Below are 24873 nucleotides of genomic sequence, written 5' to 3' on the forward strand. Positions count from 1 at the left end.
CTGATCCTAGATCATAATGTATAAGACTACATGGACGGGGGGGCCTGATCCTAGATCATAATGTATAAGACTACATGGACGGGGGGGGCCTGATCCTAGATCATAATGTATAAGACTACATGGACGGGGGGGGCCTGATCCTAGATCATAATGTATAAGACTACATGGACGGGGGGCCTGATCCTAGATCATAATGTATAAGACTACATGGACGGGGGGGGCCTGATCCTAGATCATAATGTATAAGACTACATGGACGGGGGGCCTGATCCTAGATCATAATGTATAAGACTACATGGACGGGGGGGCCTGATCCTAGATCATAATGTATAAGACTACATGGACGGGGGGGGCCTGATCCTAGATCATAATGTATAAGACTACATGGACGGGGGGGGCCTGATCCTAGATCATAATGTATAAGACTACATGGACGGGGGGGCCTGATCCTAGATCATAATGTATAAGACTACATGGACGGGAGGGGGGCCTGATCCTAGATCATAATGTATAAGACTACATGGACGGGGGGGCCTGATCCTAGATCATAATGTATAAGACTACATGGACGGGGGGGCCTGATCCTAGATCATAATGTATAAGACTACATGGACAGGAGGGTCCTGATCCTAGATCATAATGTATAAGACTACATGGACGGGGGGGGGGGGGCCTGATCCTAGATCATAATGTATAAGACTACATGGACGGGGGGGGCCTGATCCTAGATCATAATGTATAAGACTACATGGACGGACGGGGGCCTGATCCTAGATCATAATGTATAAGACTACATGGACAGGAAGGGACCTGATCCTAGATCATAATGTATAAGACTACATGGACAGGAAGGGACCTGATCCTAGATCATAATGTATAAGACTACATGGACAGGAAGGGACCTGATCCTAGATCATAATGTATAAGACTACATGGACGGGGGGGGCCTGATCCTAGATCATAATGTATAAGACTACATGGACGGGGGGGGCCTGATCCTAGATCATAATGTATAAGACTACATGGACAGGAGGGTCCTGATCCTAGATCATAATGTATAAGACTACATGGACGGGGGGGGCCTGATCCTAGATCATAATGTATAAGACTACATGGACGGGGGGGGCCTGATCCTAGATCAAATGTATAAGACTACATGGACGGGCGGGGGCCTGATCCTAGATCATAATGTATAAGACTACATGGACGGGGGGGCCTGATCCTAGATCATAATGTATAAGACTACATGGACGGGGGGGGCCTGATCCTAGATCATAATGTATAAGACTACATGGACGGGGGGGGCCTGATCCTAGATCATAATGTATAAGACTACATGGACGGGGGGGGCCTGATCCTAGATCATAATGTATAAGACTACATGGACGGGGGGGGCCTGATCCTAGATCATAATGTATAAGACTACATGGACGGGGGGGCCTGATCCTAGATCATAATGTATAAGACTACATGGACAGGGGGGCCTGATCCCAGATCATAATGTATAAGACTACATGGACGGGGGGGCCTGATCCTAGATCATAATGTATAAGACTACATGGACGGGGGGGGCCTGATCCTAGATCATAATGTATAAGACTACATGGACGGACGGGGGCCTGATCCTAGATCATAATGTATAAGACTACATGGACGGACGGGGGGCCTGATCCTAGATCATAATGTATAAGAATACATGGACGGGGGGGCCTGATCCTAGATCATAATGTATAAGACTACATGGACGGGGGGGCCTGATCCCTAGATCATAATGTATAAGACTACATGGACGGGGGGGGCCTGATCCTAGATCATAATGTATAAGACTACATGGACGGGGGGGGCCTGATCCTAGATCATAATGTATAAGACTACATGGACAGGGGGGCCTGATCCTAGATCATAATGTATAAGACTACATGGACGGGGGGGCCTGATCCTAGATCATAATGTATAAGACTACATGGACGGGGGGGCCTGATCCTAGATCATAATGTATAAGACTACATGGACAGGGGGGGACCTGATCCTAGATCATAATGTATAAGACTACATGGACGGAGGGGCCTGATCCTAGATCATAATGTATAAGACTACATGGACGGGGCGGGGGCCTGATCCTAGATCATAATGTATAAGACTACATGGACAGGGGGGGCCTGATCCTAGATCATAATGTATAAGACTACATGGACAGGGGGGCCTGATCCTAGATCATAATGTATAAGACTACATGGACGGGGGGGGCCTGATCCTAGATCATAATGTATAAGACTACATGGACCGGGGGGGCCTGATCCTAGATCATAACGTATAAGACTACATGGACGGGGGGGGCCTGATCCTAGATCATAATGTATAAGACTACATGGACAGGGGGGGCCTGATCCTAGATCATAATGTATAAGACTACATGGGAGGGGGGCCTGATCCTAGATCATAATGTATAAGACTACATGGACGGGGGGGGCCTGATCCTAGATCATAATGTATAAGACTACATGGACGGGGGGGGCCTGATCCTAGATCATAATGTATAAGACTACATGGACAGGGGGCCTGATCCTAGATCATAATGTATAAGACTACATGGACGGGGGGGGCCTGATCCTAGATCATAATGTATAAGACTACATGGACGGGGGGGGGGGCCTGATCCTAGATCATAATGTATAAGACTACATGGACGGGGGGCCTGATCCTAGATCATAATGTATAAGACTACATGGACGGGGGGGCCTGATCCTAGATCATAATGTATAAGACTACATGGACGGGGGGCCTGATCCTAGATCATAATGTATAAGACTACATGGACGGGGGGGGCCTGATCCTAGATCATAATGTATAAGACTACATGGACGGGGGGCCTGATCCTAGATCATAATGTATAAGACTACATGGACGGGGGGGGCCTGATCCTAGATCATAATGTATAAGACTACATGGACGGGGGGCCTGATCCTAGATCATAATGTATAAGACTACATGGACGGGGGGCCTGATCCTAGATCATAATGTATAAGACTACATGGACGGGGGGGTGGGCCTGATCCTAGATCATAATGTATAAGACTACATGGACAGGGGGGCCTGATCCTAGATCATAATGTATAAGACTACATGGACGGGGGGGGCCTGATCCTAGATCATAATGTATAAGACTACATGGACGGGGGGGCCTGATCCTAGATCATAATGTATAAGACTACATGGACGGGGGGGCCTGATCCTAGATCATAATGTATAAGACTATATGGACGGGGGGCCTGATCCTAGATCATAATGTATAAGACTACATGGACGGGGGGGGCCTGATCCTAGATCATAATGTATAAGACTACATGGACGGACGGGGGCCTGATCCTAGATCATAATGTATAAGACTACATGGACGGGGGGGGCCTGATCCTAGATCATAATGTATAAGACTACATGGACGGGGGGCCTGATCCTAGATCATAATGTATAAGACTACATGGACGGGGGGGGCCTGATCCTAGATCATAATGTATAAGACTACATGGACGGGGGGGCCTGATCCTAGATCATAATGTATAAGACTACATGGACGGGGGGGGCCTGATCCTAGATCATAATGTATAAGACTACATGGACAGGGGGGCCTGATCCTAGATCATAATGTATAAGACTACATGGACGGGGGGGCTGATCCTAGATCACAATGTATAAGACTACATGGACGGGGGGCCTGATCCTAGATCATAATGTATAAGACTACATGGACGGGGGGGCTGATCCTAGATCATAAATGTATAAGACTACATGGACGGGGGGGGCCTGATCCTAGATCATAATGTATAAGACTACATGGACGGGGGGGGCCTGATCCTAGATCATAATGTATAAGACTACATGGACGGGGGGGGGCCTGATCCCTAGATCATAATGTATAAGACTACATGGACGGGGGGCCTGATCCTAGATCATAATGTATAAGACTACATGGACGGGGGGGGGGGCCTGATCCAAATCAGCACTCCTCCTGTTGAATACAGAATGTTTACATGTTTGCTCACCGACCGTATATATAAAGGCTGGGTCTGCAGTTCTTGTACTGGGCCTGTAGTTTTTATAATTGTTATGGCGCCCTCTGGTGGCAGCATGATAAGGTACAGCATGTAGACGCGACCAATTGGACCTGTCAGTCTCACCTTAACACTATCATATCGGCTCAGGTGGTCTAGACTCCTGTTCTTCACACTGACTCTATAACACTATAAGGTATAGAGCTATAACTATACAGTGGCTTGCGAAAGTATTCACCCCCCCTTGGCATTTTTCCTATTTTGTTGCCTTACAACCTGGAATTAAAATTGATTTTCTGGGGGGGGGTTGTATCATTTGATTTACACAACATGCCTACCACTTTTGAAGATGCAAAATATTTTTTCTTGTGAAACAAACAAGAAATAAGACAAAGAAACAGAAAACTTAAGCATGCATAACTATTCACCCCACCCCAAAGTCAATACTTTGTAGAGCCACCTTTTGCAGCAATTACAGCTGCAAGTCTCTTGGGGTATGTCTCTATAAGCTTGGCACATCTAGCCACTGGGATTTTTGCCCATTCTTCAAGGCAAAACTGCTCCAGCTCCTTCAAATTGGATGGGTTCCGCTGGTGTACAGCAATCTTTAAGTCATACCACAGATTCTCAATTGGATTGAGGTCTGGGCTTTGACTAGGCCATTCCAAGACATTTAAATGTTTCCCCTTAAACCACCCGAGTGTTGCTTTAGCAGTATGCTTAGGGTCATTGTCCTGCTGGACGGTGAACCTCTGTCCCAGTCTCAAATCTCTGGAAGACTGAAACAGGTTTCCCTCAAGAATTTCCCTGTATTTAGTGCCATCCATCATTCCTTCAATTCTGACCAGTTTCCCAGTCCCTGCCGATGAAAAACATCCCCACAGCATGATGCTGCCACCACCATGCTTCACTGTGGGGATGGTGTTCTCGGGGTGATGAGAGGTGTTAGGTTTGCGCCAGACATAGCTTTTTCCTTGATGGCCAAAAAGCTCAATTTTAGTCTCATCTGACCAGAGTACCTTCTTCCATATGTTTGGGGAGTCTCCCACATGCCTTTGGCGAACACCAATGTTTTTTTTTTTGGCCACTCTTCCGTAAAGCCCAGCTCTGTGGAGTGTACGGCTTAAAGTGGTCCTATGGACAGTGAGTTTTGGTGGGCGGCCCTCTCTTGGCAGGTTTGTTGTGGACTTTATTTAACTAATTATGTGACTTATGAAGGTAATTGGTTGCACCAGATCTTATTTAGGGGCTTCATAGCAAAGGGGGTGAATACATATGCACACACCACATTTTTTTCATTTCACTTCACCAATTTGGACTATTTTGTGTATGTCCATTACATGAAATCCAAATAAAAATCCATTTAGATTACAAGTTGTAATGCAACAAAATAGGAAAAACTCCAAGGGGGATGAATACCTTTGCAAGGCACTACTGTATAACATATAGAGCTATAACATATAGACCAGTCAGCCTCACCATAAAACTGTCGTAGAGCTGCAGGTCGTCTAGACCCCTGTCCTTCACACAGCCAGACTGACTCAGGTAGCGGTACGACTCCGGGCCCTCAGACAGGAAGTACAGCTCTGGAACACAGAGAGAGAGAGAATAACGTTAGACAGCTGAAGCAAGCGCTCACATTCTCTTCAGGAAATTTACCTTTTCTAGAGACACAAAAGACTGCGTTTTCACAGGTAGCCCAATTCTGATATTTTTGCCCAGAATCAGACTGCCTGTGTAAACGAAGCCCAGTCAAAGTTCTTTTTTGTCCTGGCACCCCAATGGTGGAACAAGTTTCCCCCTAACGTCAGGACGGTGGAGTTCCTGCCCATGTTAAGAAAACGTATGAAACCCCACCTCTTCAAAGAGTCTTAAATAAATCCCCAAAAAAGAACAACTGCACTCGTCCTTTCCTACTATAACTACCTCTGACTCTGCTGATAACTACTATATTGAGGGAAAATGTACTTAATACGACAGTTTTTCATACTTGAGTAAAGTAAAGATACTTTAATAGAAAATGACTCAAGTTAAAGTGGAAGTCAACCAGTAAAATACTACTTGAGTAAAAGTATAAAAGTATTTGGTTTAAAATATACTTAAGGATCAAAAATAAGAGTATAAATAATTTCAACTTCCTTATATCAAGCACCAGATGGCACCATTTTCTTGTTTTTAAAATGTACGGACAGCCAGGGGTACACTCCAACACTTAGACACAATTACAAACAAAGTATGTGTGTTTAGTGAGTCCACCAGATCAGAGGCAGTAGGGATGACCAGGGATGTTCTCTTGATAAGTGCGTGAATTGGACCATGTTCCTGTCCTGCTAAGCATTCAAAATGTAACGAGTACTTTTGGGTGTCAGGGAAAAAGTATGGAGTAAAACATACATCATTTTCTTCAGGAATGTAGTGAAGTAAAAGTAAAAGTTGTCAAAAATATAAATAGTAAAGTACAGATACCCCAAAAAACGAGTTAAGTAGTACTTCAAAGTATTTTTACTTAAGTACTTTACACCACTGAAAAATATATATTTGACTGTGACCTGCTGCTGCTGACTATCAGGCAGTGAGCAGGATGTTACTGAATGAGTGAGTGAGAGAGTGAGTGAGTGCGTGAATGGCGAGGGGGTGAGGGCCAGAGGGGGTCTGTGTGTGGATGGTGGCGAGGGGGAGGGCCAGAGGGGGTCTGTGTGGATGGTGGCGAGGGGGTGAGGGCCAGAGGGGGTCTGTGGGATGGTGGCGAGGGGGAGGGCCAGAGGGGGTCTGTGTGGATGGTGGCGAGGGGTGAGGGGCCAGAGGGGGTCTGTGTGGATGGTGGCGAGGGGAGGGCCAGAGGGGGTCTGTGTGGATGGTGGCGAGGGGGAGGGCCAGTGGGGTCGTGTGTGGATGGTGGCGAGGGGAGGGCCAGAGGGGTCTGTGTGTGGATGGTGGCGAGGGGGGAGGGCCAGAGGGGTCTGTGTGGATGGTGGCGAGGGGGTGAGGGCCAGAGGGGGTCTGTGTGTGGATGGTGGCGAGGGGGAGGGCCAGAGGGGGTCTGTGTGTGGATGGTGGCGAGGGGGAGGGCCAGAGGGGGTCTGTGTGGATGGTGGCGAGGGGGAGGGCCAGAGGGGGGTCTGTGTGGATGGTGGCGAGGGGGAGGGGCCAGAGGGGGTCGTGTGGATGGTGGCGAGGGGGTGAGGGCCAGAGGGGGTCTGTGTGGATGGTGGCGAGGGGAGGGCCAGAGGGGGTCTGTGTGTGGATGGTGGCGAGGGGAGGGCCAGAGGGGGTCTGTGTGTTGATGGTGGCGAGGGGGAGGGCCAGAGGGGGTATGTGTGTGGATGGTGGTGAGGGGAGGGCCAGAGGGGGTCTGTGTGTGGATGGTGGCGAGGGGAGGGCCAGAGGGGGTCTGTGAGTGGATGGTGGCGAGGGGGAGGGCCAGAGGGGGTCTGTGTGTGGATGGTGGCGAGGGGGAGGGCCAGAGGGGGTCTGTGAGTGGATGGTGGCGAGGGGGAGGGCCAGAGGGGGTCTGTGTGTGGATGGTGGCGAGGGCCAGAGGGGTTCTGTGTGTGGATGGTGGCGAGGGGGAGGGCCAGGGGGTCTGTGTGTGGATGGTGGCGACGGGGAGGGCCAGAGGGGGTCTGTGTGTGGATGGTGGCGAGGGGGAGGGCCAGAGGGGGTCTGTGTGTGGATGGTGGCGAGGGGGAGGGCCAGGTGGGGTCTGTGTGTGGATGGTGGCGAGGGGGAGGGCCAGAGGGGGGTCTGTGTGTGGATGGTGGCGAGGGGAGGGCCAGAGGGGTCTGCGTGGATGGTGGCGAGGGGGTGAGGGCCAGAGGGGGTCTGTGTGGATGGTGGCGAGGGGGAGGGGCCAGAGGGGGTCTGTGTGGATGGTGGCGAGGGGGTGAGGGCCAGAGGGGGGTCTGTGTGGATGGTGGCGAGGGGGAGGGCCAGAGGGGGTCTGTGTGTGGATGGTGGCGAGGGGAGGGCCAGTGGGGTCTGTGTGTGGATGGTGGCGAGGGGAGGGCCAGAGGGGTCTGTGTGTGGATGGTGGCGAGGGGGAGGGCCAGAGGGGTCTGTGGATGGTGGCGAGGGGGTGAGGGCCAGAGGGGGTCTGTGTGTGGATGGTGGCGAGGGGGAGGGCCAGAGGGGGTCTGTGTGTGGATGGTGGCGAGGGGGAGGGCCAGAGGGGGTCTGTGTGGATGGTGGCGAGGGGGAGGGCCAGAGGGGGTCTGTGTGGATGGTGGCGAGGGGGAGGGCCAGAGGGGGTCTGTGTGGATGGTGGCGAGGGGGTGAGGGCCAGAGGGGGTCTGTGTGGATGGTGGCGAGGGGGAGGGCCAGAGGGGGTCTGTGTGTGGATGGTGGCGAAGGGGGGGGCCAGAGGGGGTCTGTGTGTGGATGGTGGCGAGGGGAGGGCCAGAGGGGGTATGTGTGTGGATGGTGGCGAGGGGGAGGGCCAGAGGGGGTCTGTGTGTGGATGGTGGCGAGGGGGAGGGCCAGAGGGGGTCTGTGAGTGGATGGTGGCGAGGGGGAGGGCCAGAGGGGGTCTGTGTGGATGGTGGCGAGGGGGAGGGCCAGAGGGGTCTGTGAGTGGATGGTGGCGAGGGGAGGGCCAGAGGGGGTCTGTGTGTGGATGGTGGCGAGGGCCAGAGGGGTTCTGTGTGGATGGTGGCGAGGGGAGGGCCAGGGGGTCTGTGTGTGGATGGTGGCGACGGGGAGGGCCAGAGAGGGTCTGTGTGTGGATGGTGGCGAGGGGGAGGGCCAGAGGGGGTCTGTGTGGATGGTGGCGAGGGGGAGGGCCAGGTGGGGTCTGTGTGTGGATGGTGGCGAGGGGGAGGGCCAGAGGGGGTCTGTGTGGATGGTGGCGAGGGGAGGGCCAGAGGGGGTCTGTGTGGATGGTGGCGAGGGGAGGGCCAGAGGGGGTCTGTGTGTGGATGGTGGCGAGGGGGGAGGGCCAGAGGGGGTATGTGTGTGGATGGTGGCGAGGGGGAGGGCCAGAGGGGGTCTGTGTGTGGATGGTGGCGAGGGGGAGGGCCAGAGGGGGTCTGTGAGTGGATGGTGGCGAGGGGGAGGGCCAGAGGGGGTCTGTGTGTGGATGGTGGCGAGGGGGAGGGCCTGAGGGGGTCTGTGAGTGGATGGTGGCGAGGGGGAGGGCCAGAGGGGGTCTGTGTGTGGATGGTGGCGAGGGGGAGGGCCAGAGGGGGGTCTGTGTGTGGATGGTGGCGAGGGGGAGGGCCAGAGGGGTCTGTGTGTGGATGGTGGCGAGGGGGAGGGCCAGAGGGGGTCTGTGAGTGGATGGTGGCGAGGGGGAGGGCCAGAGGGGGTCTGTGTGTGGATGGTGGCGAGGGGGAGGGCCAGAGGGGGTCTGTGTGTGGATGGTGGCGACGGGGAGGGCCAGAGGTGGTCTGTGTGTGGATGGTGGCGACGGGGAGGGCCAGAGGGGGTCTGTGAGTGGATGGTGGCGAGGGGGAGGGCCAGAGGGGGTCTGTGAGTGGATGGTGTTTATTATTTTTAATACATTTGCAAACATTTTTTAAAACCTGTTTTCACTTTGTCATTATGGGGTATTGGGTGTAAATTGATAACGATTTATTTTTATTTAATCCATTTTAGAATAAGGCTGTAACATAACAAAATGTGGAAAAAGTCAAGGGGTCTGAATACTTTCCGAAGGCACTCTATATGATCCGCACCATGTACACTACCAGTCAAAAGTTTGGACTCACCTACTCATTCAAGTGTTTGTCTTTATTTTTACTATTTTCTACATTGTAGAATAATAGTGAAGACATCAAATCTATGAAATAACACATATGTAAACATGTAGTAACCAAAAAAGTGTTAAACAAATCAAAATATATGTTATATTTGAGATTATTCAAAGTAGCCACCCTTTGCCTTGATGACAGCTTTGCACACTCTTGACATTCTCTAAACCAGCTTCATGAGGAATGCTTTTTCAACAGTCTAGAAGGAGTTCCCACATATGCTGAGCACTTGTTGGCTGCTTTATACTCTTCGGTCCAATTCATCCCAAACCATCTCAATTGGGTTGAGGTCGGGGGATTGTGGAGGCCAGGTCATCTGATGCAGCACTCCATCACTCTCCTTCTTGGTCAAATAGCCCTTACACATCCTGGAGGTGTGTTGGGTCATTGTCCTGTTGAAAAACAAATGATAGTCCCACTAAGCCCAAACCAGATGGGATGGCGTATCGCTGCAGAATGCTGTGGTAGCCATGCTGGATAAGTGTGCCTTGAATTCTAAATAAATCACAGACAGTGTCACCAGCAAAGCACCCCCACACCATAACACCGCCTCCTCCATGCTTCACGGTGGGAACCACACATGTGGAGATCATTCGTTCACCTACTCTGCGTCTCACAAAGACACGGTGGTTGGAACCAAAAATCGCAAATTTGGACTCATCAGACCAAAGGACAGATTTCCACCAGTCTAATGTCCATTGCTCATGTTTCTTGGCCCAACAAGTCTCTTCTTAATATTGGTGTCCTTTAGTAGTGTTTTTTTTGCAGCAATTCGACCATGAAGGCCTGATTCATGCAGTCTCCTCTGAACAGTTGATGTTGAGATGTGTCTGTTACTTGAACTCTGAAGCATTTATTTGGGCTGCAATTTCTGAGGCTGGTAATTCTAATGAACGTATCCTCTGCAGCAGAGGTAACTCTGGGTCTTCCATTCCTGTGGTGGTCCTCATGAGAGCCAGTTTCATCATAGCGCTTGATGGTTTTTGCGACTGTACTTGAAGAAACGTTCAAAGTTCTTGGAATGTTCTATATTGACTGACCTTCATGTCTTAACCCTCCCGTTGTCCACTGTGTTGAACCAACTTTATTTAATTTTGATATTTTTGGGATCATTTGTGAGAAGGAGGCAGTGAGACTTTAAAGAAAGTATCACTGCCTCCTTCTCACAAATGATCCAAAAAATATAAAAATTGTAAATAAAGTTGGTCTCAACACATGGCGGGTCATTTTGACCCTAGGACAACGGGAGGGTTAAAATAATGATGGACTGTCGTTTCTCTTTGCTTATTTGAGCTGTTCTTGACATAATATGGACTTGGTATTTTACCAAATAGGGCTATTTTCTGTATACCCCCTTACCTTGTCAAAACACAACTGATTGGCTCAAATGCATTAATTCCACAAATTAACTTTTAAGAAGGCACACCTGTTAATGGAAATGCATTCCAGGTGACTACCTCATGAAGCTGGTTGAGAGAATGCCAAGAGTGTGCACAGCTGTCATCAAGGCAAAGGGTGGCTACTTTGAAGAATCTCAAATAAAAAATATATTTTGATTTGTTTAACACTTTTTTGGTTACTACATGTTTACATATGTGTTATTTCATAGTTTTGATGTCTTACTATTATTCTACAATGTAGAAAATAGTAAAACTAAAGAAAAACCCCTTGAATGAGCAGGTGTGTCCAAACTTGTGACTGGTACAGTATGGTTTTGGGAATAGATGTATTCAAACTTGTCTCTTTATATTTTTCAAAGTCCACTTTCCAACACTGTGTATAGAGGAAATGAATATTTAAAGACATTGTAACCATTCTTTACATAACACTCAGCCCTGCTCTAGTAGTTCACTAAACTACAGAGTATGTTGTCCAGCCCTGCTATAGTAGTTCACTAAACTACAGAGTATGTTGTCCAGCTTCTGATAGTAGTAGTTCACCTAAACTACAGAGTATGTTGTCCAGCCCTGATATAGTAGTTCACTAAACTACAGAGTATGTTGTCCAGCCCTGCTATAGTAGTTCACTAAACTACAGAGTATGTTGTCCAGCCCCTGCTATAGTAGTTCACTAAACTACAGAGTATGTTGTCCAGCCCTGATATAGTAGTTCACTAAACTACAGAGTATGTTGTCCAGCCCTGCTATAGTAGTTCACTAAACTACAGAGTATGTTGTCCAGCCCTGATATAGTAGTTCACTAAACTACAGAGTATGTTGTCCAGCCCTGCGTAGTAGTTCACTAAACTACAGAGTATGTTGTCCAGCCCTGCTGTAGTAGTTCACTAAACTCCAGAGTATGTTGTCCAGCCCTGATATAGTAGTTCCACTAAACTACAGAGTATGTTGTCCAGCCCTGATACAGTAGTTCACTAAACTACAGAGTATAGTTGTTCAGCCCTGCTGTAGTAGTTCACTAAACTACAGAGTATGTTGTCCAGCCCTGCTGTAGTAGTTCCACTAAACTCCAGAGTATGTTGTCCAGCCCCTGATATAGTAGTTCACTAAAACTACAGAGTATGTTGTCCAGCCCTGATATAGTAGTTCACTAAACTACAGAGTATGTTGTCCAGCCCTGCTAAGTAGTTCACTAAACTACAGAGTATGTTGTCAGCCCCTGATATAGTAGTTCCACTAAACTACAGAGTATGTTGTCCAGCCCTGATATAGTAGTTCACTAAACTACAGAGTATGTTGTCCAGCCCTGATATAGTAGTTCACTAAACTACAGAGTATGTTGTCCAGCCCTGATATAGTAGTTCACTAAACTACAGAGTATGTTGTCCAGCCCTGCTATAGTAGTTCACTAAACTACTGAGTATGTTGTCAGCCTGATATAGTAGTTCACTAAACTACAGAGTATGTTGTCCAGCCCTGCTGTAGTAGTTCACTAAACTACGAGGAGTATGTTGTCCAGCCCTGCTATAGGTAGTTCACTAAACTACAGAGTATGTTGTCCAGCCCTGATATAGTAGTTCACTAAACTACAGAGTATGTTGTCCAGCCCTGCTATAGTAGTTCACTAAACTACAGAGTATGTTGTCCAGCCCTGATATAGTAGTTCACTAAACTACAGAGGTATGTTGTCCAGCCCTGCTGTAGTAGTTCACTAAACTACAGAGTATGTTGTCCAGCCCTGATAGTAGTTCACTAAACTACAGAGTATGTTGTCCAGCCCTGCTGTAGTAGTTCACTAAACTACAGAGTATGTTGTCCAGCCTGCTGTAGTAGTTCACTAAACTACAGAGTATGTTGTCCAGCCCTGCTATAGTAGTTCACTAAACTACAGAGTATGTTGTCCAGCCCTGCTGTAGTAGTTCACTAAACTACAGAGTATGTTGTCCAGCCCTGCTGTAGTAGTTCACTAAACTACAGAGTATGTTTCCAGCCCTGCTGTAGTAGTTCACTAAACTACAGAGTATGTTGTCCACAGCCCTGCTGTAGTAGTTCACTAAACTACAGAGTATGTTGTCCAGCCCTGATATAGCAGTTCACTAAACTACAGAGTATGTTGTCCAGCCCTGCATAGTAGTTCACTAAACTACAGAGTATGTTGTCCAGCCACGAGATATAGTAGTTCACTAAACTACAGAGTATGCTGTCCAGCCCTGCTGTAGTAGTTCACTAAACTACAGAGTATGTTGTCCAGCCCTGCTGTAGTAGTTCACTAAACTCCAGAGTATGTTGTCCAGCCCTGATATAGTAGTTCACTAAACTACAGAGTATGTTGTCCAGCCCTGATATAGTAGTTCACTAAAACTACAGAGTATGTTGTCCAGCCCTGCTATAGTAGTTCACTAAACTACAGAGTATGTTGTCCAGCCCTGATATAGTAGTTCCACTAAACTACAGAGTATGTTGTCCAGCCCTGCTGTAGTAGTTCACTAAACTACAGAGTATGTTGTTCAGCCCTGCTAGTAGTAGTTCACTAAACTACAGAGTATGTTGTCCAGCCCTGATATAGTAGTTCACTTTAAATCTACAGAGTATGTTGTCCAGCCTGCTACTAGTAGTTCACTAAACTACAGAGTATGTTGTCCAGCCCTGATATAGTAGTTCCACTAAACTACAGAGTATGTTTGTCCAGCCCTGCTGTAGCAGTTCACTAAACTACAGAGTATGTTGTCCAGCCCTGCTATAGTAGTTCAGCTAAACTACAGAGTATGTTGTTCAGCCCTGCTGTAGTAGTTCACTAAACTACAGAGTATGTTGTCCAGCCCTGCTATAGTAGTTCACTAAACTACAGAGTATGTTGTCCAGCCGCTGTAGTAGTTCACTAAACTACAGAGTATGTTGTCCAGCCCTGCTGTAGTAGTTCACTAAACTACAGAGTATATTGTCCAGCCCGCTGTAGTAGTTCACTAAACTACAGAGTATGTTGTCCAGCCCTGCTATAGTAGTTCACTAAACTACAGAGTATGTTGTCCAGCCCTGCTGTAGTAGTTCACCCTAAACTACAGAGTATGTTGTCCAGCCCTGCTATGTAGTTCACTAAATAAGAGTATGTTGTCCAGCCCTGCTGTAGTAGTTCACTAAACTACAGAGTATGTTGTCTCAGCCGCTGTAGTAGTTCACTAAACTACAGAGTATGTTGTCCAGCCCTGCTCTATAGTAGTTCACTAAACTACAGAGTATGTTGTCCAGCCCTGCTGTAGTAGTTCACTAAACTACAGAGTATGTTGTCCAGCCCTGCTATAGTAGTTCACTAAAACTACAGAGTATGTTGTCCAGCCCTGCTGTAGTAGTTCACTAAACCAAAGAGTATGTTGTCCAGCCCTGCTTGAGTAGTTCACTAAACTACAGAGTATTTTGTCACGTCCTGATATAGTAGTTCACTAAACTACAGAGTATGTTGTCCAGCCCTGCTATAGTAGTTCACTAAACTACAGAGTATGTTGTCCAGCCCTGCTGTAGTAGTTCACTGGAAACTACAGAGTATGTTGTCCAGCCCTGCTGTAGTAGTTCACTAAACTACAGAGTATTTTGTCACGCCCTGATATAGTAGAGTTCACTAAAACTACAGAGTATGTTGTCCAGCCCTGCTGTAGTGAGTTCACTAAACTACAGAGTATTTTGTCACGCCCTGATATATGTAGTTCACTAAACTACAGAGTATTTTGTCACGCCTAGTATAGTAGTTCACTAAACTACAGAGTATTTTGTCACGCCCTGATATAGTAGTTCACTAAACTACAGAGTATAAGTTGTCAGCCCTGCTATAGTAGTTCACTAAACTACAGAGAGGTATGTTGTCCAGCCTGATATAGTAGTTCAATAAACTACAGAGTATGTTGTCCAGCCCCTGATATAGTAGTTCACTAAACTACAGAGTATGTTGTCCAGCCCTGATATAGTAGTCCACTAAACTACAGAGTATGTTGTCCAGCCTGATATAGTAGTTCACTAAACTACAGAGTATGTTGTCCAGCCCTGATATAGTAGTTCACTAAACTACAGAGTATGTTGTCCAGCCCTGATATAGTAGTTCACTAAACTACAGAGTTGTTGTCCAGCCTGATATAGTGTCACGCCCTGGCTCTGGGGACTATGTTATGTTGAGCCAGGGTGTGTAGTCTATGTTTTGTATATCTATGTTGGCTTTGAGGACTCCCAATCAGAGGCAACGAGTATCAGCTGGTTGTCTCTGATCCGGAGCCATATTTAACTATCGGTCTTTTCACTTTGTGTTGTGGTTTCTTGTTCTCATTTTGGTTTGGTTATGTAACAGAGACATCAACGTTTTGCGTCAGTTATTTTGATCGGTGATCAGTCTAATAAATACTATGTTCACTTTCAACGCTAGCGCCTTGATCTTCCTCATTAGACGATCGTGACAGAATAAACCACCTGAACCAGACCAAGCAGCGTGACGAGGAGAAAGGCTGGAATTACGAGAAGTGGAGAGAGGAATTGGACGAGAACCATGGAGGCCCTGGTGCACGGGGGAGAGACAAGCCCAGAAATTTTTTAGGGGGGGCCTCACGCCGTGGACGATGGGGCAGCAGGAGTACGGGATAGAGGGTGCAGAGGGTTGGCAGAGAAGGCCGCCAGGTTAAGGGGGCCACTGGTCACAGAGGAGAGGGAAAGTGTGGAGGCACGGCGAGAGGTACTGGGGGTGTGTTACCAGTCCGGTCCGGCCCGTTCCTGATCCCTGCGTAGGGCCAGTGGGTGTGTCCCCGGTACGGTCCGGCCCGTTCCTGCTCCCCGCCCCAAGTCAGTGGTGCGCGTCGTCAGCCCGGTCCGGCCCATTCCTGCTCCCCGCACCAAGTCAGTGGTGTGCGTCAGCCCGGTCGGCCCATTCCTGCTCCACGCACCAAGTCAGTGAGTGCGCGTCGTCAGCCGGTCTGGCCCGTTCCTGCTCTCCGCACCAAGTCGGTGGTTGCTCGCCAGCCCAGTCCGGCCCATCCAAGCTCCCCGCACCAAGTCAGTAGGTGCGCGTGTCAGCCCGGTTCGGCTCATTCCTGCTCCCCGCACCAAGTCTGTGGTGCGTTTCGTCAGCCCTGTCCGGCCCGTTCCTGCTCTCCGCACCAAGTCGGTGGTGCGCGTCGACAGCCCAGTCCGGCCCGGTCCTGCTCCACGCACAAGCCTACGGTGGGCGTCGCCAGCCTGGTAAGGCCCATTCCTCCTCCACGCACCAAGCCAGGGGTGCGCGGCGTCAGTCCAGCACAACCCGTGCCTAGGTCATGTCCGGAGCCGGATCCGCCGCCGAGGCGGAGTGCCCACCCGGTCCCTCCCTGTTGTGGAAGTTGGCGCGGTCGGAGTCCGCGTTTGAAGTACTGTCACGCCCTGGCTCTGGGGACTATGTTATGTTGAGCCAGGGTGTGTTAGTCTATGTTTGTATATCTATGTTGGCCTGAGTGACTCCCCAATCAGAGGCAACGAGTGTCAGCTGGTTGTCTCTGATTGGGAGCCATATTTAACTATCGGTCTTTTCACTTTGTGTTGTGGTTTCTTGTTCTCATTTTGGTTTGCTATGTAACCAGAGACATAACGTTTCGCCAGTTATTTTGATCGTGTGATCAGTCTAATAAATACTATGTTCACTTCAACGCTGCGCCTTGGTCCTCCTCATTAGATCGATCGAGACAGAAGAAACCACCAGAACTGGACCAAGCAGCCTAGTGAGGAGCAGAGAGGGTGGACTTGGGAGCAGTGGAGTAGGAGTCTCGACTGGGCCAAGCCAAGAGAAGAGGAGAGAGGTTGGACTTTGGAGCAGTGGGGGTGAGAGTCCCTGGCGGAGAACGATGGAGGCCTGGCCCTCCTCATTAGACGATCGTGACAGAATAAACCACCTGAACCAGACCAAGCAGCGGACGAGGAGAAAGGCTGGAATTACGAGAAGTGGAGGAGAGAATTGACGAGAACCATGGAGGCCTGGTCCACGGGGAGAGACAAGCCCAGAAATTTTTTAGGGGTTGTCGCCGTGACGAGGGTAGCAGGAGTACGGGATAGGAGTGGTGCAGAGGGTTGGAGAGAAGGCCGCCAGGTTAAGGGGGCCACTGGTCACAGAGGAGAGGGAAAGTGTGGAGGCACGGCGAGAGGTACTGGGGTGTGTTACCAGTCCGGTCCGGCCCGTTCCTGATCCCTCGTAGGGGCCAGTGGTGTGGCCACGTACGGTCCGGCCCGCTTCCTGCTCCCCGCCCCAAGTCAGTGGTGCGCGCGTCAGCCCGGTCCGGCCCATTCTGCTCCCGCACTGTCAGTGGTGTGGTGCGTCAGCCGGTCCGGCCCATTCTGCTCCCCCGCACCAAGTCAGTGGCGCGTCGTCAGCCGGTCTGGGCCGTTCCTGCTCTCCGCACCAAGTCGGTGGTGCGCGTCGCCAGCCCAGTCCGGCCCATCCAAGCTCCCGCACCAAGTCAGTGGTGTGCGCGTCGTCAGCCGGTTCGGCTCATTCCTGCTCCCGCACCAAGTCTGTGGTGCGTTAGGCACAGCCCTGTCCGGCTCGTTCCTGCTCTCCGCACCAAGTCGGTGGTGCCGCGACAGCCCAGTCCGGCCGGTCCCTGCTCCACGCACCAAGCTCTACGGTGGCGTCAGCCTGGTAAGGCCCGTCCTCCTCCACGCACCAAGCCAGGGAGTGCGTCGTCGTCAGTCCAGCACAACCCGTGCCTAGGTCATGTCGCGAGCCGGATCCGCCGCCGAGGCGGAGTGCCCACCCAGTCCCTCCCTGTTGTGGATGTTGTTTGGCGGTCGGAGTCCGCGCCTTTGGGGAGTACTGTCACGCCCTGGCTCTGGGGACTATGTTATGTTGAGCCAGGTGTGTAGTCCCCATGTTTGTATATCTATGTTGGCCTGAGTGACTCCCAATCAGAGGCAACGAGTGTCAGCTGGTTGTCTCTGATTGGGAGCCATTTTTAACTATCGGTCTTTTCACTTTGTGTTGTGGTTTCTTGTTCTCATTTTGGTTTGGTTATGTAACCAGAGACATCACGTTTTCGCCAGTTATTTTGATCGTAGTGATCAGTCTAATAAAATATGTTCACTAACGCTTGCGCCTTGGTCCTCCTCATTAGACGATCGGCAGAAGAAACCACCAGAACTGGACCAAGCAGCCTAGTGAGGGGAGCAGAGAGGGTGGACTTGGGAGCAGTGGAGTAGGAGTCTCGACTGGGCCAAGCCAAGAGAAGAGGAGAGAGGTTGGACTTTGGAGCAGTGGGGTAAGAGTCTGGCGAGAACGATGGAGGCCTGGCCCTCCTCATTAGACGATCGTGACAGAATAAACCACCTGAACCAGACCAAGCAGTGTGAAGGAGAAAGGCTGGAATTACGAGAAGTGGAGAGAGAATTGGACGAGAACCATGGAGGCCCCTGGTCCACGGGGAGAGACAAGCCCAGAAATTTTTTAGGGGGGCTCACGCGTGACGACGGGGCAGCAGGAGTACGGATAGAGTGGTGCAGAGAGGGTTGGCAGAGAAGGCCGCCAGGTTAAGGGGGCCACTGGTCACAGAGGAGAGGGAAAGTGTGGAGGCACGAAGCGAGAGGTACTGGGGTGTGTTACCAGTCCGGTCCGGCCCGTTCCTGATCCCTGCGTAGGGCCAGTGGTGTGTGTCCCCAGTACGGTCCGGCCGTTCCTGCTCCCTGCGCGCAAGTCAGTGGTGCGTGGTCAGCCCGGTCCGGCCCATTCCTGCTCCCGCGCCAGTCAGTGGTGTCGTCGTCAGCCGGTCCGGCCCATTCTGCCCCCGCACCAAGTCAGTGGTGCGCGTCGTCAGCCCGGTCTGGCCGTTCCTGCTCTCCGCACCGGTCGGTGGTGCGGCGTCGCCAGCCAGTCCGGGCCCATCCGAGCTCCCCGCACCAAGTCAGTGGTGCGCGTCGGTCAGCCCGAGTTCGGCTCATTCGCTCCCCGCACCAAGTCTGTGGTGCGTTGGTCCACCTATCCGGCCCGTTCCTGCTCTCCGCACCAAGTCGGTGGTGCGAGCGTCGCCAGCCCAGTCCGGCGGTCCCTGCTCCACGCACCAAGCCTACGGTGGGCGTCGTCAGCCTGGTAAGGCCCGTTCCTCCTCACGCACCAAGCCAGGGGTGCGCGTCGTCAGTCCAGCACAACCCGTGCCTAGGTCATGTCCGAGCCGGATCCGCTGCCGAGAGTTGCCCACCCGGTCCCTCCCCTGTTGTGGTTGTTTGCGGTCGGAGTCCGCGCTTTGGGGGTACTGTCCCGCCTGGCTCTGGGGACTATGTTATGTTGAGCCAGGGTGTGTAGTCTATGTTTGTATATCTATGTTGGCCTGAGTGACTCCCAATCAGAGGCAACGAGTGTCAGCTGTTGTCTCTGATTGGGAGCCATATTTAACTATCGGTCTTTTCACTTTGTGTTGTGGTTTCTTGTTCTCATTTTGGTTTGGTTGTAACCAGAGACATCACGTTTTGTCAGTTCATTTTGATCGTGTGATCAGTCTAATAAATACTATGTTACTTTCAACGCTGCGTGGTCCTCCCCTCATTAGACGATCGTGACAGAAGAAACCACCAGAACTGGACCAAGCAGCCTAGTGAGGAGCAGAGAGGGTGGACTTGGGAGCAGTGGAGTAGAGTCTCGACTGGGCCAAGCCAAGAGAAGAGGGAGAGAGGTTGGACTTTGGAGCAGTGGGGTGAGAGTCAAGGAGAACGATGGAGGCCTGGCCCTCCTCATTAGGCGATCGTGACAGAATAAACCACCTGAACCAGACCAAGCAGCGTGACGGGTGAAAGGCTGGAATTACGAGAAGTGGAGAGAGAATTGGACGAGAACCATGGAGGCCTCGTCCACGGGGAGAGACAAGCCCAGAAATTTTTAGGGGGCTCACGCCGTGGACGACGGGCAGCAGGAGTACGGGATAGAGTGGTGCAGAGGGTTGGCAGAGAAGGCCGCCAGGTTAAGGGGGAAGCACTGGTCACAGAGGAGAGGGAAAGTGTGGAGGCACGGCGAGAGGTAGGCTGGGGTGTGTTACCAGTCCGGTCCGGCCCATTCCTGATCCCTGCGTAGGGCCAGTGGTGTGTGTCCCCCAGTACGGTCCGGCCCGTTCCTGCTCCCCGCCCCAAGTCAGTGGTGCGCGTCGTCCACCGGGTCCGGCCCATTCCTGCTCCCGCACCAGTCAGTGGTGTGCGTCGTCAGCCGGTCCGGCCATCATTCCTGCTCCCCGCACCAAGTCAGTGGTGCGCGGCGTCGTCCAACCCGTGGCCCGTTCCTGCTCTCCGCACCAAGTCGGTGGTGGCGTGTCGCCAGCCCAGTCCGGCCCATCCAAGCTCCCCGCACAAGTCAGTGGTGCGGCGTCGTCCAACCGGTTCGGCTCATTCTGCTCCCGCACCAAGTCTGGCGGTGCGTTTCGTCAGCCCTGTCCGGCCCGTTCCTGCTCTCCGCGACCAAGTCGGTGGTGCGCGTGGGCCAGCCCAGTCCGCCGGTCCCTGCTCACGAAAAAGCCTACGGTGGGCGTGGCGTCAGCCTGGTGCGCCCGTTCCTCCTCACGCACCAAGCCAGGGGTGCGCGCGTCAGTCCAGCACAACCCGTGCCTAGGTCATGTCCGAGGCGGATCCGCCGCCGAGGCGGGAGTGCCCACCCGGTCCCTCCCCCTGTTGTGGAAGGTTTTTTGGCGCGGTCGAGTCCGCCGCTTTGGGGAGAGTACTGTTCGCGCCCTGGCTCTGGGGGCTATGTTTGTTGAGCCAGGGTGTGTTAGTCTATGTTTGTGTATATCTATGTTGGCCTGATGACTCCCAATCAGAGGCAACGAGTGTCAGCTGGTTGTCTCTGATTGGGAGCCATATTTAACTACTCGGTCTTTTCACTTTGTGTTGTGGTTTCTTGTTCTCATTTTGGTTTGGTTATGTAACCAGAGACATCACGTTTTCGTCAGTTATTTTGATCGTGTGATCAGTCTAATAAATACTATGTTCACTTTCAACGCTGCGCCTTGGGTCCTCCTCATTAGACGATCGTGACATATAGAAGTTCACTAAACTACAGAGTATGTTGTCCAGCCCCTGCTATAGAAGTTCACTAAACTACAGAGTATGTTGTCCAGCCCTGCTATAGTAGTTCACTAAACTACAGAGTATTGTTGTCCAGCCCTGATATAGTAGTTCACTAAACTACAGAGTATGTTGTCCAGCCCTGCTATAGTAGTTCACTAAACTACAGAGTATGTTTGTCCAGCCCTGCTCAAAGTAGTTCACTAAACTACAGAGTATAGTTGTCCAGCCCTGATATAGTAGTTCACTAAACTACAGAGTATGTTGTCCAGCCCTGATATAGTAGTTCACTAAACTACAGAGTATGTTGTCCAGCCCTGATATAGTAGTTCACTAAACTACAGAGTATGTTGTCCATGGAAGTTGTTGTCTCTGGCTCTTTTTGATATCAGATTCAGAATGAATAATAACAATAATAATAGGTTTGTGGTAGTTTGAAAGGGTTTGATCCACCTTAGCCAGGAGTGTTTCCAATTCCCACATGACCCGCACGAGAAAACCCCCAGCCCTATAGACATAGCACTGATGAAAAGGGAAGCTATCTATGATAACAACATTTTGCCATAGCTTTGCAAATAGGACCCAGAGTTTTACCCGACCAGGTCATGAGATCAGGAAAAACTCCAGGGCCCCAGAAAAGACATACGAATTTTGCTACACCACTTTTGAACCTGTGGTGCCATCTCTGGTGTGTTGTAACTGTCCTCTAGTGTAAGAGTCTCACCTCTGTGAGTCCTTGTCTGTCCCGGCCAGCAGAGCATAGAAGATATGATAGTTCCTCTCTCCAGGGTTCTGTCTCTACACGGTTCTTTTCAAGTAAATCTAAAGGTGTGAGTTAGGAAAACAGCAGACAGGAAAGATAATTTCATCTCTAAAAGCCATACAGACGTTACAGGTCCTGAGAGCAGGCCATTACATCGCTACACGTATCGGCAGTGCTAAGAGGCCACTTGCTTCACAAGTAAGTCAGGTCCGGTTAGTGTTAAAAGGTATGTGTGTGTGTGTGTTTGTGTGTGAGACACGAGTTAGTGTTATAGGGATACAGTCTACGATGCAGCCTCCATGGATGTTCCCACTCTGGGAGAAGTGAGCTGGATGAACTTCCCCAAAGCGTGAAGAGTTGTTGTTGTACACCCGTCTTGGCATTCCCAAACGTCCCCATGATGGGGCTGAGGAGAGAGAAAAAGAGAGAGAGAGGAGAGAGGGAGAGAGAGAGAGAGGAGAGAGAGAGAGAGAGAGAGAGAGAGAGAGAGAGAGAGAGAGAGAGAGAGAGAGAGAGAGAGAGAGAGAGAGAGAGAGAGAGAGAGAGAGAGAGAGAGAGAAGAGAGAGTGTTACAGGCTTTGGGTTTTACACCTGCTGGATTAGTGGAAGGTGGTTCACCTGTGCTGGCATAGGTGATATTTAAGAGTGTCTGGCCCAGTGCTCCAGTTGTCTTGATAGATGTGGAAGGTTAACACCTTTAGTTGTCTCTCCCCATTTTGATTTCTAGAAAAACTTTTCTTTATCTGATTTCATTTTGCTCCACTTGTTGGTTTACTTCCTGTCTTTCAGCTTGGGGTTTTTAATTTATTTTCCTGTTCTTGGTCAAATTTAGTGGGTCTCATGGTGGGTCTCATGGTGGGTCTCATGGTGGGTGTCTGTTAGGTCCCAGTTGTTGTTGCTAGTCGACCTCCAGTGGACCCCCCCATTAAGGGGTCTTTCTGAACCCCTTCTAAAACCCCACCTGTTAGTTCCCTCTTCTGTTTGAGCGACATCTTTGGTTTTCTTGCTGGGGAACGTAACAAGAGACAGACCGACCATCAGACAGACAGACCGACCATCAGACAGACAGACCGGCCATCAGAAAGACAGACCGGCCATCAGACAGACAGACCGACCATCAGACAGACAGACCGGCCATCAGACAGACAGACCGGCCATCAGACAGACAGACCGGCCATCAGACAGACAGACCGACCATCAGACAGACAGACCGACCATCAGACAGACAGACGGCCATCGAACAAACAGACCGACCATCAGACAGACAGACCGGCCATCAGAACAGACAGACCCGACCATCAGACAGGACAGACCGGCCATCAGACAGACAGACCGGCCATCAGACAGACAGACCGGCCATCAGACAGACAGACCGACCATCAGACAGACAGACCGACCATCAGACAGACAGACCGACCATCAGACAGACAGACCGACCATCAGACAGACAGACCGGCCATCAGACAGACAGACCGGCCATCAGACAGACAGACCGGCCATCAGACAGACAGACCGGCCATCAGACAGACAGACCGACCATCAGACAGACAGACGGCCATCAGACAGACGAGACCGCCATCAGACAGACAGACCGGCCATCAGACAGACAGACCGGCCATCAGACAGACAGACCGGCCATCAGACAGACAGACCGGCCATCAGACAGACAGACCGGCCATCAGACAGACAGACCGGCCATCAGACAGACAGACCGACCATCAGACAGACAGACCGGCCATCAGACAGACAGACCGACCATCAGACAGACAGACCGGCCATCAGACAGACAGACCGGCCATCAGACAGACAGACGGCCATCAGACAGACAGACGGCCATCAGACAGACAGACCGACCATCAGACAGACAGACCCGGCCATCAGACGACAGGAGCCGGCCATCGGACAAACAGACCGACCATCAGACAGACAGACCGGCCATCAGACAGACAGACCGACCATCAGACAAACAGACCGGCCATCAGACAGACAGGGACGGCCATCAGACAGACAGACCGGCCATCAGACAGACCTGTAATGGGTCTGGATGTCCGTAGAATCAATCAATCGGTTACCTGCTCTGTACGATGGCCTGCTCCATGTGGGTGTCCTCTCAGAGGGGGTGTCCAGGGACTTCTGTGACATCACAGACAGGAACTGGAGCAGCAGCCTTGGTACTCTCGGTCTTCCCTGCTCCTGACTCTCCACTAGAGATAGACACACAGATATGTCAGCCCTGCTCCTGACTCTCCACTAGAGATAAGACACACAGATATGTCAGCCCCTGCTCTGACTCTCCACTAGAGATAGACACACAGATATGTCAGCCCTGCTCCTGACTCTCCACTAGAGATAGACACACAGATATGTCAGCCCCCTGCTCCTGACTCTCCACTAGAGATAGACACACGATATGTCAGCCCTGCTCCTGACTCTCCACTAGAGATAGACACACAGATATGTCAGCCCTGCTCCTGACTCTCCACTAGAGATAGACACACAGATATGTCAGCCCTGCTCCTGACTCTCCACTAGAGATAGACACACAGATATGTCAGCCCTGCTCCTGACTCTCCACTAGAGATAGACACACACAGATATGCTCAGCCCTGCTCCTGACTCTCACTAGAGATAGACACACAGATATGTCAGCCCCTGCTCCTGACTCTCCACTAGAGATAGACACACAGATATGTCAGCCCTGCTCCTGACTCTCCACTAGAGATAGACACACAGATATGTCAGCCCCTGCTCCTGACTCTCCACTAGAGATAGACACACAGATACATGCTCGGCCCTGCTCCTGACTCTCCACTAGAGATAGACACACAGATATGTCAGCCCTGCTCCTGACTCTCCACTGGAGATAGACACACAGATATGTCAGC

At 50.9% G+C, this 24873-nt stretch overlaps 1 protein-coding gene across 1 annotated transcript in view; it reads right to left on the minus strand.

Annotated features, from left to right (window-relative positions):
• The window catches only part of myo10l3 (myosin X, like 3), a gene marked incomplete at its 5' end in the record, with an annotated part of 171151 nt that overhangs the window by 119160 nt on the left and 27118 nt on the right, over nt 1-24873 (minus strand). The window contains 9 exon segments of the mRNA XM_045213050.1: nt 5529-5615; nt 20883-20898; nt 21950-22024; nt 22026-22047; nt 22269-22359; nt 22361-22394; nt 24061-24092; nt 24095-24154; nt 24156-24192. Of these exon segments, the coding sequence (XP_045068985.1) occupies nt 5529-5615; nt 20883-20898; nt 21950-22024; nt 22026-22047; nt 22269-22359; nt 22361-22394; nt 24061-24092; nt 24095-24154; nt 24156-24192 (454 nt within the window).

Source organism: Coregonus clupeaformis, unplaced genomic scaffold (assembly GCF_020615455.1).
Source record: "Coregonus clupeaformis isolate EN_2021a unplaced genomic scaffold, ASM2061545v1 scaf0075, whole genome shotgun sequence".
Classification (NCBI taxonomy): Eukaryota; Metazoa; Chordata; class Actinopteri; order Salmoniformes; family Salmonidae; genus Coregonus; species Coregonus clupeaformis.